General features: G+C 42.5%; 1 protein-coding gene across 1 annotated transcript in view; it reads left to right on the top strand.

The window, feature by feature from the left end:
- The window catches only part of ARMH3 (armadillo like helical domain containing 3), a 129779-nt gene that overhangs the window by 40973 nt on the left and 74310 nt on the right, over positions 1 to 14496 (top strand). Inside the window, exon 20 of the mRNA XM_054071028.1 lies at positions 1355 to 1443. Within this exon, the coding sequence (XP_053927003.1) occupies positions 1355 to 1443 (89 nt within the window). The remainder of the gene's footprint in view (positions 1 to 1354; positions 1444 to 14496) is intronic.

Raw genomic sequence — 14496 nt, 5'->3', positions numbered from 1 at the left:
CAGAGGTCAAATTTAGTCTTATAGCCAAGCAGATATGTAGGTGGAAAGGTACTGGGCATTGTCTGGTACCAGTAATATCAGAAATAGCAGGTCTGTCCCTAAAGCAATTGCTGTTCCTTATCTGAGGACAGCTGCCTGTGTCCTAGCTGGTTTGCTTCCTTTTCTTGGTTGAATTTGAGAATCCAGTTTGAAATACAGCACTTAATGTGATGCTCAGCTATTATAAATGGTTTTACCTTTCTTTGTCTAAAGTTAGTTTCAGTCCTTACTCTATCATGGTATTTTTGGGATCATCTGACGGTCTGAAAAGAATAACGTATACCATCTGCATATTATTTCTTAAGGTTTTTTCAAGCCTTATTTTGAATTCCTTCAGTGCAAATGTTTTTTATTTGATTTCTCTGTGTTTGCCTGACGTGCAGTGTCTTTTTGGAGAGATATTGATATTAATGAGATAATGTAGTTTTGAGAAATAAGGATTTGGGGAAAAAGGAATTTTTCTTTTTTGAAATCTTCCGTTTTTCCTAAATGTCAATAACTAAAAATAGCTTAGTCTAACAAATTCAAGTTTGTATGTATTTTCTGCCGTGTCCTTAGTGAAAGATAGTGCTGGAGAGCTTACTCATTATATTGCATATTTAAATATGTAATGTAATTTGTGAGGAATGTTTGTGGACCTAAGAGTTTGTATGGACACAAGGTGCTGTAGAGACCTATGGCTTTTGGAGACTTCACAGGCTTACTAGCTGCATGTTAGAGGATTTCAGAGCTTGTAGGTATATTGCTTAATCATTCCAAAGCTCAAACTTTAATTATTTGTTTAAAAAGACTGGAAAATTTGACAAAAATCTCTGTCCGTTTTCATATAATTAAACTGCATGCCTCAGTCAAACTAAAAGCCCTGCAGCTTGTTTGACTCTGTAATTTCTTTTTGCCTCATCATTTGGGCTAAAGAAACTGAAAAGCTCCGTTGTGTCCAGGTTTTAGAAAATCTGAGTGCTGTGTCTCATATGTATGGAGCCTCCAGGTTAAGTAACTCCTTTTGTACAGCTTATGGTGTCCACAGGTAAGGGCAACAAAGAGTGGAAAGTATTAATTAAATATAAGCCACAAACTTGCATTTGTAGTTGGTCCGATCATGCTGAGCTTAAGCTGGTATACAGGGCCCCTTTCTCTTGGCTTGTCTGTTTTTTTCTTGTTAGTTCCCCTTAGGATCCCAAAACCCTGAGCCCCCTTCTCTGTCAGACTTTGAGTTTGGCTGGTTCCCTGCTGCTGATTTCTGAGACTTTTCCAGGTTTGATGTAGAGTTGCTGGGAAATACAATGTAATTGATCCTTTGCCCTCTCTTTTCCAGCCGCTGCATTCAGATTGTGCACAAGCTGCTGTGCTACCAGAAGAAATGCAGAGTGAGGCTTCATTACACCTGGAGGGAGCTCTGGTCAGGTACTTTGCGTCTGCATAGACGGTCAGATATGAAAAGCCTGGAGTGGGTGGCTCTTTGGTGGCCGAGACGGCTTATTCCATTGCTACAGGGTTAAACAGCAAGCAGTGATTCTGTTAAAGCATCTTTATTTTTCTTCATGCTTGTTACATGCAAGTTACCTCTTTTGGAAAGCCAGATCAGTATTGTAACGGTAGCTAATTTAGTTTCTTGTCTGGCCGTGATCACCATGGTATCCAAATGTCTTTAGTTTGTGTTTCATTACCCGAGTCCCTCTTAACCTGATTGGAGAAGTGGAGTAATGTTTTATGCAGTAATGTTTGTCTCTCAGATATTTGTGAGTAGAAAGGAGATAGGCTCTTGAGTAAAGGGAGGTGGACATTATTTTCCTTTTTACTGTAATACATGGATACACGTAGAGTAGTGTGCACAGCTCCTTCTGAAGAGAGCAACCTAGAAATTCCAGTGGGAGGGAAGGGAGTGTTTTAACTCTGACCTTTGCATTGATAGTAGCTGGTCTGGTTCTTGCCACAGGTGTTTGGAGGTAGATAAGTATTATGGGGTTTGAGTCATAATTTAGTGGCTGTAGCTCTGTAGGACTGTTCTATGATGCCGTCATTGTTTGTGAGGTCTGAGGAAGGCAGTAGCAGGATGGATGATGAGATCTAACAGGTTTCTTTCAGGAATGTGTCATGCACTTGTGTTCTTATTTTGCAAGTACTGAAGTAGCTCAGGTAGGAAAGTACAGTTAATCCCCTAGCTGTTGTGGTTTAAACAAGAGCTTATGAAAATTCAAGGGAACATGGCCCTAATTGTGTATTCCTGGAGCTGTGCTTGAGACCTAGGATCAGTGACTTGGCTGCTGTAATGCAACTCCCATCAGAAATTAGAGAGATGATGACTTTTTCAAAAGGCGGTGTTGAGTGGTTTCTGAAGCTCTTCTCAATTAACACTGAGTACTTCCCTTCAGTAGCTTTGCACAGCTGATTGTAGGTACAGAGAAATGAACCAACAATCTGAGTCATTTTCAGTTATTAAATTTTTGCCATGTGTGACATGTGGCCCATTCAGACTTTCAAATTACTCCTGTAGAAGGTGAAGTGGGTGCCCCTAATTAAGGGATTAGTGATTTCTTTCTTGGTTGTTTTCTTCGGAACAGAGCCCCTAGAGGCATGGCTGCAGCGTAGTGCTTGTTCAGGAGAAGAGTGTGCACAATGTGGATACCTGTTGTGAATAAAAATTGCATATGACAAGGTGTGTGGTGTCCTCTCAGCAGTTACCAGTGAACTGGATCCATTCCTATTTGGCCAGGCTGAGCTGGTTCTTTCCTATGCACAGGTCTCGTGGAAGTCTGAAATATAATGTCTTCTGCTTGAAGATGGTATTCCACAGTTCAGAGAGAATACCCTTAGGCATCTTTTAATTCTTAACTTTCTCTATTTTAGAGGAAAAAGAAGTAAGAATCCTTTTTATTCAGTATGTGGGGATATTCTTGTTAGCTGTCACTAATGAGCTGGTGTTTGTACAGTGCTTCAGAAATGTAAAGTGTCTCAGAAGTGTTAAGATCTGCACATGCTTCAGAAGCAAAGTAAAAAGAACTCAAATTGGTCAAGTTTCTGTAAAGGACCTAGAATGTTTGTGCACCTGATGTAGCTGAAGAGCTCCACATTTGCTGCAGATTTCTGCATGTTTAGGGAGATCCTCACATGCAGGAGTATGTTGCAATGAGAACGTTTCAAGTTTTCTCTTAAAGGATGTTGAGGTGAACAGAGAGATCCTTCAGTAGCTGATAGATGGTTTGTGTGGGTTGGAAAGACCCTGGGTTGAATGGTACGTGCACCTGCAAAAGGGCACATCCTGGCTGCTCCAGGTGTGTACTTATAGAGTGCCACATGTGGCAGACTGAATGCTAATTGCTGGCCGTATCCTGAGATACATTTCATAATTAACTCTTATCCTCGACAAGGCTGCTCTTTGATTTCCCCAGAATGCTGCTGCCTTTGGTGTGATAGAATGGCTGTTTTGCTGGTCTTGTTATGTCTGGCAAGCGATTCCAAACCAGACCCCAGGGATGTCTGAATTAATTTCTGTCCTTTATGCGAGCATATTCCCCTTCAGAATTTTCTTTCGGATCAAAGAATTAGTTATCACTACTGGGTGAACAGCTAAAAGGGAGCAACTGTTCACAGTAAGGACTGAGATCCCAGGTTGTCCCATCAGGAGTGCTTTACAGAAGGTCTTCAAGCCCACACTTGTCTTCTTGAATGACAAGGTGTGTGATGACTGAAGCAATGCCCTTGTGCAGTGAGGATAATAGCATTGGAAGCCCCCCAACAGAGCTGAGTGGAACAAAGAAGCTGGAGGCAGTTGGTGTAAGGAAGTATTGCAAGAAAGGGAGAGAATTCTACCTGGCACGTAAAAAGAGGCGAGTTGTTTCAGGCAGAAAATCGAGTAGGAGAAGAAGACAAAGGGAATACTGTGGGGTAGGTAGTTGGTATAGGGCGCGGAGGAACTGAGATAAAGGTTGTAGGTGGAAGCAGTAGCAACGTATGAAGCCTTCTGTTCACTTGCTGATTCTAATGTTAGCTAGTCTCTAATTAAGGAAAGCCACTCTTGTGTCATCTGGTGGATAGATGCTCTTCCTTTGTGGGTGCCTTGCATTCGTTACGGAAGGCCAGCAGCATTTTGAGAAAGTTTCTGCGTTTCCTCCTTTGGTTTTAAGTTTCAGTAATTGCTGAGAAAAGCAATGGAGCTCGGTGTTTGGCATCTCTTAGGACACATATTGAGCTGTTGGTACAGTCTGTAATATTTCATATTTTTTTGAATATGTCACTATGTAGTACATTGCTTATGTATGATCTTACTTCTGTTGGACTTCCTTTTTCGACATCAGAGCGTGAAGAAGAGCAATATTGTTACTGGGTCCTTGGTTGTGATCCAGCCTTAGCTTCCTTGTTGGATTGATTCATACTAAATCAAGAGGCCAGGACCATGGCACTCGATCTGGTGTAAATCTACAGCTGTGCTGACCAGATGACTGAGAACGTTTAGCTGACAGAGAACGATGCAAGGGTTTGGGAGCTGGAAGCAGAACTGACTGAAAGAGCTGTAGGTGGCAAAAGTAGTATTTAGAAGCTGACTTTAGCTGAAAGTAGTGTGAAAATAAAATATCGGATCTCTAGTGGAGCTGGATTCTGGAATATCCTAAAACGATTGCTGGAAAGTGACAAGCAGTTGTAATTTGATTAGCCTATGAAAATGCTTACCAAGTGCAGTTACTGATAGGCGGGCTAGACCTTCAGATGCAGAGACACCTGTTGATCTTGCTTTTTCTCTAATAGGGCTTTCCAGCAGATTATAGCCTCAATTCAATCATCTGTGGTTCTTGCCTTTGAGTGCTGAAGAAAATCTGCAGGTTTTTCTTTGTGACAGTGTACCATTACTGGTGAGTAGCCTGGGAATTTGGCCAAGGTCTGAGAGCGTTAATTGGATAGGGGTGTGTTGACCTGTTGGCCAGTTGGCAAATCTCCTGCACTGTTATGCCAGGTACCTGATACTTTTTAAACACTGATTTATTGGTTGTCAAGCGTAAGGTACTTGTAGAGCTGACAAGGAAGCTTCACTTGATTACAACCAGTCCCCTGCTCTCAGAAATAGCATGTTATACCCCAATTTTTTCTGAAGTTCTGCTCCTTGTTGAGTGAAAATGTGAGGTTGATTCTGCTGGTCATAAAGGTGAGGTTTGGGTTTTAATTGTTGAATTCTAACTAGTTTGTACAGCACTTGAGTGATGGAAGGTGCTATATATGTTGTTGTTGGCAAGCATGGATAAGCTGTGCCAAAAGAGTTTTCATGAGTCATTTATAAGCTTTTTATATAAAAATACCTCATTTCTTCAACTCCTCCCACCTCCAAATTAGTAATGCTTGAGCAATTCACTCTGAGCTTAGGGGGTGCAGGTAACTTCTTTGCAGTTGCTATGGTTTGCTTTAAGCAAAATCTATGTTTAAAGAAACAGAAAAGCAATTCTGATACGGACTTATAATGGAAGCGGCAGATCATAAAACCCCTGAAATATCATAATGAATAATGCTGAAATAGCTATTTATTAGGGCAACTGAATGCCAGGTAGAATTAAAAATGATCTTTGCCATTAGTGAGCACTGAAGATCAGTTTCCATATTATTGTGACATAAGGGCTACTGTTTCTTATCTTGTAGCTTGGTTAATTTGATAGATGCTGAATGCACTGTGAGAGTGCTTCAGATGTGTAGCACTCAAGAAGTTAATTTTTCTCTGTTGTTAGTTTAGGATTATCAAAGCACACTTCTGCAATGCTACTGGACAGAAGATACTTTTATCCTTTTTGTGGACTCCTTAGATCTTTTTCTCAGTTTCTGTCTTTATAGCATGAGGATAATATTGCTTTCAAAATCTTTTTGTGTGAATACTAGAGAAGTGAAAGGTTCCTCTGTGGAACATATTTTAAAATAAAGAAGCAATATTTTTTTGGTGAAGGAAGACCGCTTCTTCCCTTTTCAGTATGTATAACATACTTGCCCTTATACAGTACGTGTTTAAGGTGGTATTGTTTAGTCACTTGTACTTTGTTTTGTTATTTCTGTGGCTGAAATATTTGTTACTAATAATATTTGTTACTTAGAGCATTTCTGATTCTCTGGCTGTTGATCAGGTCTGCTTCAGCCCTCTGATTTGTGTTGTTGAACAGATTGGGAATCAGGTGATGCGTGTTGCTCCCCTTCATCTCTACTCCAGCTGTCACTGTCACATCTACAGCAGCTACCTGGCAAGGGAAGCTTGTGTTCTTGCCGCTCTTGTGCAGGCAGGATTCCTATACTGGTGTACCAGACAGTCTAGTTCACTGGTAAAATGCCTGATCACTAGGTGCTGCTGGAGTTTGAAAGGCTATAGAGCTGCTTGGCCATTAGCAAATGATTTACATATTATAGGGAAAAGAATTAGACTGAAAATTTGAGCTTCTTCCAAACTTGCAGAATGTCTTATGTGACTTTAGAAAATGCTACCAAGGTTCAAGATCCAACAGCACTGTCCTCTGCATTCTTCTAGAGTCGTAAGAGTTCGGAGGAAGCAGTCATGGTTCAGGTGATGGTGTAGATAAGGCTGCTGTGGTAATTTCTGTCAGTGAGGAGTTTTATAATACAGTAACAAAAAAAGAAATGTCTTTAAGCTGTGAAGGATGTTGAAAGTATACGAGAATGATCTCTTCAGCACTGCATCTTCAAAGATTAATAAAGGTCATGTGTAGGGGTCAGGCAGAAGGAACAGCAGTTTGTGTGATAAGTGTAGAACGCTTTCACAAAATGAAATCTGTGGCGAGTACAAAGAAGGTCTGTTTGTCTCTGGTGAAGGTTTCGATTGGAACTTACTGTTTTGGGAAGAGAAAGAAGTCATTATGTGAGGCTTGACCTTTCAAATACCTTTCAGCAGAAATGCTTTCTGACTTTACTGCGCTGCTTGTAAACTGGGAAGAGAACTATAGAACAAATGCTAGAGTTTTAACAGCTTTGCAGGTCAACATACTCTACCTAATGCAGCTTTTTCCTGGTGTTTACACTCTCATTGCTCTTTGCCTTTTGATGATGGGAGGCTGGCCCAACTTTTCAGAGCTGCTCATCAGAATCTCCACGTGACTGAGCTCCCAGCCACGTGCCATATGTCATGATGGAGATTTAGGATCTCTTGAGTTGTTTGAATCCAGGGTGATGCTAGTGTTTTAAAGAGAGTGCTGCTTCAATGATGAATGAGTCTGGAAGTGGGAAGGATGGGCTCTCTCTTCAGTTCCCAGGGGTAGTCCTGTGGGGAGCACCAGGAGCTGAGGGAGGAAATGGCAAGAACAGTGTCCAGGCTGGTTAAATGCGAGCTTCTGAGCAGCTGCAACGGGAATGGGAGTTCAGATTTGATGGAGTGGGCAGGTCTTTGGAGCCGGAAAGGATCTCAGCCTGGAAGGATGGAGAGCCTGAGATGAATTGGAGATGATGGTGTGTTAGGCGGGATAGAAGGCCATGAATGTAGAAGTCTGGGACATGTTACTGGATAGAAACATTGGGTTAGACACCATTGCGTGATCTGGAAAGGGGGTTATTCAGCATTTTTAACTCTCAGGAATGGAACTAAATGTTCTTCTCTTATTCTCTTATTTGAATGCTTTCTTGGGACCAGACTTTAGTGTGGGAAACTGAGGAATGAGAGCTAGCGTCTAGCTTAGATGTGTATCCTGTGTACTTTTTTTTTCCCAGTGCATCTTAATGTATTGTATGCTTGAAAGAGGAAAGGGTATTTTCTTCTCAGAATGCTCTTTTGACCATTTCATCTGTGTTTATTGCTTCTTTCTGTTCCACAAAGGACATGGACAAGTCTTCACAGAATTCATATTAGCACTCTGAGGGCAGAGATGCTCAGCTCTAAGATTGCAAAAAACAGTGAAGTCCTGCCACATTCCAAAACCTGCATTGTTAATTTGAAGTTTTGGAATTAGTGTTTATTTCTAAGTGCCTCTGTAAATCAGTTTTAAAATTGTGATTAACTTGCATTTTATGCAGTGTCCTTGTCTGTGGCAACTTGCCTCACCTTTACTTGCAGATACGTGACCGGCAAGCTTTATCTCTGTTCCTTTCTTTGAAATTAAAAGAAAATAGCTAATAGTGGCCGGCTGTTTTGTTGGAAACCAAACATGTTCACAAGCGCTGGTGCTTGTTGACTGTAGTGAAGTTTTAGAAGAGCTAGAATAGTTCTGAAAAGTGTATTGGAAAAAACATAGTTTCTCACACAAAATGAAAGCTGTAACTGATAGATGCCATGGAACAAGGAGTGGGAGCTGGCAGCCAGTGCTGGTGCTTGGTTGGACATGTGATACGGTGTTAGCAAAGGTACAGGTGCAGGAGAGCAACTGTTAGTCCTGTTACCTGTTTCAGCATATTTCCTTTTCAATCCTTTCCTAAAGATAGTTTTATAAAATACACTTTGTTTGTAGTTGAGATGCGTGTTGTGGGTTGATATTAATCAATTTATTTGATTTTTTTCTTCTGGCAGTAATCCATGTTGCCCCAAAGAAAACCCCAATCCCTTCTTGCAAAACTCACTTACAGGCACAAGACGTGAAGTTCAGAAGGCAGACTGCGCCCGTCTGCCGGTAGTCTTCTGTTGCCATTCTCAACCGATTGTCCAGTTTTGTGCTATTCATTCCATGTTACCTCCTTTGACCAAAGCTAAACCACTTTTGTGGTAAGAGCACACATCCATTTGGTACAGTGTACTGGTATAACTCTCTTGAAGAAGGCAGTGTAAGAAGTGCAAAACCGCAGCTGCTTCCTTGTAAAGGAAGATGTTTTAAATTCCCTGTAATGGGGCATATTTAGGAAGCATCTGCTTTTACTTAAATACCTCCTGGTGTACCATTTCTTTGTTCTAGTTACCTTCACTTTGTTTTAACATATGGAGATAAAGAGTTTGGCCGCAGTTGCTGATGGAGAAGAAAAGAATAATACAATATTGATGACTGTTATTGATCACCTGGTAAGATCAGGATAGGAATTCATTGTCAACACAGCTTTGCTCAGATGAGCTCAAAGGGAATTTAGTCATTTAAAGAGAACAAAAATCTAGTAACCTTTTGGTCATCCTGCCTCAGCCTGGCAAGTCTCATCCAAATAAGTTGCTTTGTGCTGAGAATCACTGTTAAAATAAAGCTAGCTAATGCTGGAGAAATTGACTGTGAATCCCTGAAAGTTTGGAGGTCATGGTGACCTAGTGGAGATAGTGTGATAATTTCTCCTGGGAAACAATCCCATTGATGAAAGAAATATTACAGCCAGAGCTGTTCGCAGACGTTTCTTTGTCTGCATGGAGGGGTTGCAGCATTCAGAATGAAGTGATTTATCCCTGTCCCCTTTTTTGTTTTCAAGCAGCAGCACTCCTGGGTCCCTTACTTTGCTGTCTTTCCATGATCTCACACAATGTTTCTGCTCTTTCTCCAGATGCTCCTCCTTTTCTGTTTTAAAACCCTATGCAAAAATGTACAACCTTAACTCCCAAGACTACTATTTAATTAACAATGTGAACCTGCACTGTCAGATAGAATAGAATTGAGCTCAATGCTTCCGTTTCCTCTAAGGAGGAATGAAGCTTGTGGGTGTGTGCTTTTTAATTTTTTATTTTTTTTTTATGAAAGCGTATTGTTCATCTGAGCAGTAAAAATGTAGTTTCTTTCTCACAGCTTGCTGGATTGCTATCAAGCAGCATTGCTCTGGCATCAGCAATCAGCATTTCTATTAAGCTTGCAATTTTCACACTGTTGGCTGCAGTTAGGTGGGAACAAGTGAGTACCAGGGACGGGGACTATATAAAGAAAGTAAAAGATTGGAAGTGAAGTGACCTGCTCTACTGATCTAGGGCGCAATGGGTTATGCCAGCAGGTGCTCCAGCCCTCTGGCAAGCTGTTTTTTCTCATTAAGAATACAGGCTGCTTTCATGCTCATACCCTGAGAGTCATGAGGAGAAGAGGGAACAGCTGTAGAGTGCTGACATGCTGGCGATGGGGAGCCTGCCAATAGCTGGCTGCCGGCTGCCGTGGAGCTTTGGTGGCTGGGAGTGTGAATTCGGCAGCGCCTGTGGCAGGAGGCAGGGGTGGCAGTGGTCACCATCCAGCCAGGTGAATTGTTACAGCTATAAGCAAGATGCTTCTTCCTTATCAAAGCAGCGAGAAGGACTTGAAGCGTATTGAATAGTGATGTCAACAAAGCTTTTATTATTTTCCCTACTCCCTTGAGAGAGGACTGCAGCAATACTGCAACAGTCCTGTTTTCTAGAGCTTTAGTTGATTGATGGGAGGCTGCAAGTGCTGTCCCTGAGTAATTGGTTCGCTTGTCCAAGGATGCTGGGATAGTTTGTGCCTCAGGGGGTTCTGGTGCATTAGTTTGTAATAGTAGTGTAGCTATTTCTTGGACACGCTTTCTATTCCTTCTGCTCTATCCTGAAGCTACCTCTGTTGGTTCTTTTCTGTCAAACCCTGTCTGTAGATATTCATTTCCTGCTGAGTTTGATTTGATCACTGTTCTACTGAGTGCCTGTCCATGCTGAGTGTGGTCAGATCTGCACCCTCTTAACACTCAGGTCATCTCAATGTTTCATATTTGAGCCTTTTGCTTTCCCACTTGTGTAATTCTCTTCAGGTATAGTATTTGTTACAGATGATTACTCTGTTCTGGGGTCTCTTCTCCTCCTAATGGCACAGTGATGTATATGGTTACCCTAGCTTAACTCTTGTGACTTCCAGTCTGGAATAGGAGACTGGACTGGTCCATGGTTACGGTATTGTTGTGTTGTGAGAGTATGCTGTTTCCACAATTTGTGTCATGCATTCCTTTGTGCAAGGGGATCATGCTGCATTTTGTAATCTGGAAGAGCGTTATGAGAAAGCATTGTTTGACCTGTTATTTTTCAACAGACATGTGATGTTGAATAGTTGGAGAATACTGAGTGTAGGTGGGTCTTGGGTCTGACCAAGTACAGCCAAGGCTGTTCTCCTTGGTCTATGTATGCTTCCAGTGCTGTTGCGGACAGAGTGGTGCTGTTTCCTCTTTTATCTTGGAGGAATTGAAGCACAGAAAGAGGAATTGAAAACCCACAAAGTACTGGTTCCTAAGGAATGTAATCCAATTTCTTCTTAGCTCTGGTCTGGTACACTAATCCTTACCAGATCTGGGTCACCATGTTGTATTATGTGTGGTATGGACTTTGCCTTCAGCAAATATATATATAGGAGTAGTATAGTAATATATATATATGTGAATAGGCTGTCTGTAAGAGTTCCAAGATGGTTACTGTGCTGCTGAAGCATTCAGAGACTGAGGATTTCTCTGGAGCCAAGAATTATTGCCCGGATGTCATTATCAGCTGCCCTGTAGTGACATGTGGGTGTGGATCATCCTAAGACTGTTGTGAGTTCAAAGACTGAAAGCAAGGCACTGAATATACTGTTGAGCAAATGATAACTTCCAGAGGGAATGGGAAAATTGGTGTTCTTCCCAGTGTGCCATGAAAGTTGGAGAGTAGGAAATCGGAGGATTTTAATAGAGTACAGGATCCTGTTAATTGATGTTACACTGCAGATCTGAGGAGCCCTCACATCTCTTTTTCTCTCTGGCTCCTTTGTTGAGGGCCATTACATGCACCATTAGAAGATTTTTGTCCTGTGAGCACAGCAGATGCAATGACAGAGGCCTCCATACTGTGCTCAACCCATCCAAGCTCTCATTGATGTGTGTCCCAGGGCTGTTCTCTTCTGCTCTGTTGTGCAATAACACATCAGAGCCTTATGATGCTCTTGGCAGAGCCTGTGCTACATACTGACTTGCCCAAGGGATGGTACTACTCCTTTTTTCCCCTTTTCTCTACCTAACCCACCCCCACACTCCTGTTGCCTTACATGGGATCCAAACAGCGAACACCAAGACACTAAATAGAACAAAAAGTTTGCGAATCCCAAATGTGCTGAGGCTGAATTTACTTCTGTTTAAAACAGGGCTTACAGGGAGAGAAGGTAAGTCTGCTGTGGGAGGAGTAATAGGGGAAGGAGGGAGTGCAGGGCATCTGTCCACAACAGGAATTACCTCCTACCTGGTAGAAGAGAAAAGGCTCTGGCTGCCCCCAGTCCCCCATCTCTTTACAGATGATTGGCTTGAAGAAGGGCAGCAATAACTGAGCGGGGGCACTGCTGCTCCTCAGCAAACTGGCCACAAGAGCAGATAAAGGAAAGCATCTGTTCTCTAAAGTGGCTCAGCAGCAGAGAGGCTGAGAGCCTCTTTCGCTGCAGTTATTTCAGTTTAAAAAGCAGGAAGGGTATCTGTAAAAGCTGGTGATGTTACTTTTCATGCTTTGGCTATAATAATCCTTGGGAGAGAAAATTGCCTAAAACCCAACCTGTATGCTTTATACCTCTTTCACATACAGCCAATCATATGGCTTCAAGTTGAATTTAAGTATCCACTCAATATGCTTTTCTACTTGGTTTTGAGGCTGTAAATGTAGATGTTCAAGGCTGCATTCTCGTTGATTTAAGAAGTAGAGCCAGTGTGCTCAGCTCAGGTCACAAAATGAGGAGCTCGCATGCAAATACTGATGGCTGCTAGTTTAGTTCAGTTACAGCCTCCTACTTTTGTTGCTGACGAAGTTCTAGTGACACTATTGGGTTGTGAGATTATGGATGCTTCAAGGCTCATTGTGGTGGATGTGTTGTGTCCTGGTAAGGGATGCTAAGGACAGGTATTTTTTTTTTAAAAAAAAAAGGCTCTAGAGGCTCTTGCAAAAATGGTGTTGTTTTCCAGTTAATGTTGAAATAGATCCCATGCCCAGACTATCCATCACTATTAAATGGTGGAGCAAAATTGGGATAATGTGACTGAGCCCAAGCAATGGCCGCAATTTTGTCTGCCTGTGCAGCTGAGAGATTGAACTGCTCCTCTGCTGGGAAAAAACTTGGACAGTTTCCTGGTTAGTGTAAGAGGGCAGCCTGCAGATGGGATATGAGAGGCAAACACATCTGGTGTGGCTTCAGGTTACTCAGGAGTAGCAGCAGCAGCAGTGCCCTGTTAGAGCTCAGGGGCGGAGGGCATTCAGCCAGTTGGACCTTTGCTCTAAGGGCTTATTTTGTGTGCATGTAATTATCACTGAAAGGCACTGGGCACACGAAGCTGGATCCCGAAGTCCTTAATCCTGAAAACTCCAGGGCATAGCTGTCCTCATTTTCAGTGCAAGGTCTGCCTTACAAGCAAACTGGAAACACAGATAGCCATAGGTTTAACAGCTCGTTTTCCACAGCATTCTTGCGTCTTAAAGCCACTTGAGCAGAGGCCTGGTCCAGAATGTGCTGGTATGGAAAAAGATGGGTTGCTCTTAGAGCATTGATGTAGTGTATATCCTAATTAGAAGCACTGCAGCTTTTTTAGGAGTGTGTGGTTTCCAAACAGTGGGATAAATTTGTCTGTGCAGTGCATATAGTGACTGTAAACCTGGTGGATTCGCTCTTCTGACCAGCTCTGACCCCAGCACTGAGTTTTTATTTCGTGTGAAGCACGTCTGTCTCCTTCCTAGTTCTTAGGGAAGGAACAGCATAGGTCGTCTGTGCTATGATGCAGTGCAATTCAGGTATGAAGATTGATTTCAAGCAGCAGTAATCTCTTGTCTTCTTTCGAACTGGAACAGGGAAATTAAAGATGAGCAAATTCATCACAATGTCTGGAACAAACGTAGAAGCTGCTGTTGGGGTAGAATAGAGCAACAGTTCTCCTTCAAGCATTATCACCAAATAGAGCAGTGCAAGTGCTTCAGGGAGGTATCTGAGAAATACTACGGAGGGCGACTGTAGGGTACTTGCCCCTGTCAGTCGGGGAGTGCTGATACTCTAGACAGAGATGGCTATGCTTGTTCTTTAAAAAGCAGTGTCTCCCCACCACAGGCAGCCTTCATGTTCATTATGTTTGGATGTTCAGTGACTTCTTGTTGTGCTGTGCGATCAACCTCTGCCAAAGGCCTTTCAGCAGCATTGTGTTGGGAGAGAGGCAGTGGGATGAACAAGAGTCTTCGGGCCACTTACTGTAGCAAACCCAGAGCTTTGCTGCTCAGCTTTCACAAGTCCCAACTGCCAGTAGTTGAACAGCGGCGCCTGGCCGCAAGATGTGGCTACGTGAACTTGTGTGGCTGGGAAAGAGGTAAACTATGATTATATCTATCAAATGGAGAGATAGCCAGTAAGCTGTGTGACAGAGCTGCAGGGCAGCTGTCTTCAGTCCAAAGCACTGGCTGCAGGAGACGCTGCTTTTTCGCTGTGGAAGCTTGGTTACCTTGGAAACCTGTTTTTAACTGGATATCTGCTCCGGTGGAGAGCCCATCTGTACCTGCTACTTTGTTTTGAAATGGCTGTCCTACAGAAAAATATCTGGCAGGAATGTTTCCAGAGCTAGATTATTGTGGTATCCAGGCTCTGCTTTTGGTCCCAGGTGTTTCAGTCTGATGATGGA

This window comes from Cuculus canorus, chromosome 7 (genome assembly GCF_017976375.1).
Source record: "Cuculus canorus isolate bCucCan1 chromosome 7, bCucCan1.pri, whole genome shotgun sequence".
Classification (NCBI taxonomy): domain Eukaryota; kingdom Metazoa; phylum Chordata; class Aves; order Cuculiformes; family Cuculidae; genus Cuculus; species Cuculus canorus.
Note: the sequence above shows the minus strand (reverse complement) of the source record. Positions and strands in the feature narration are given on the sequence as shown.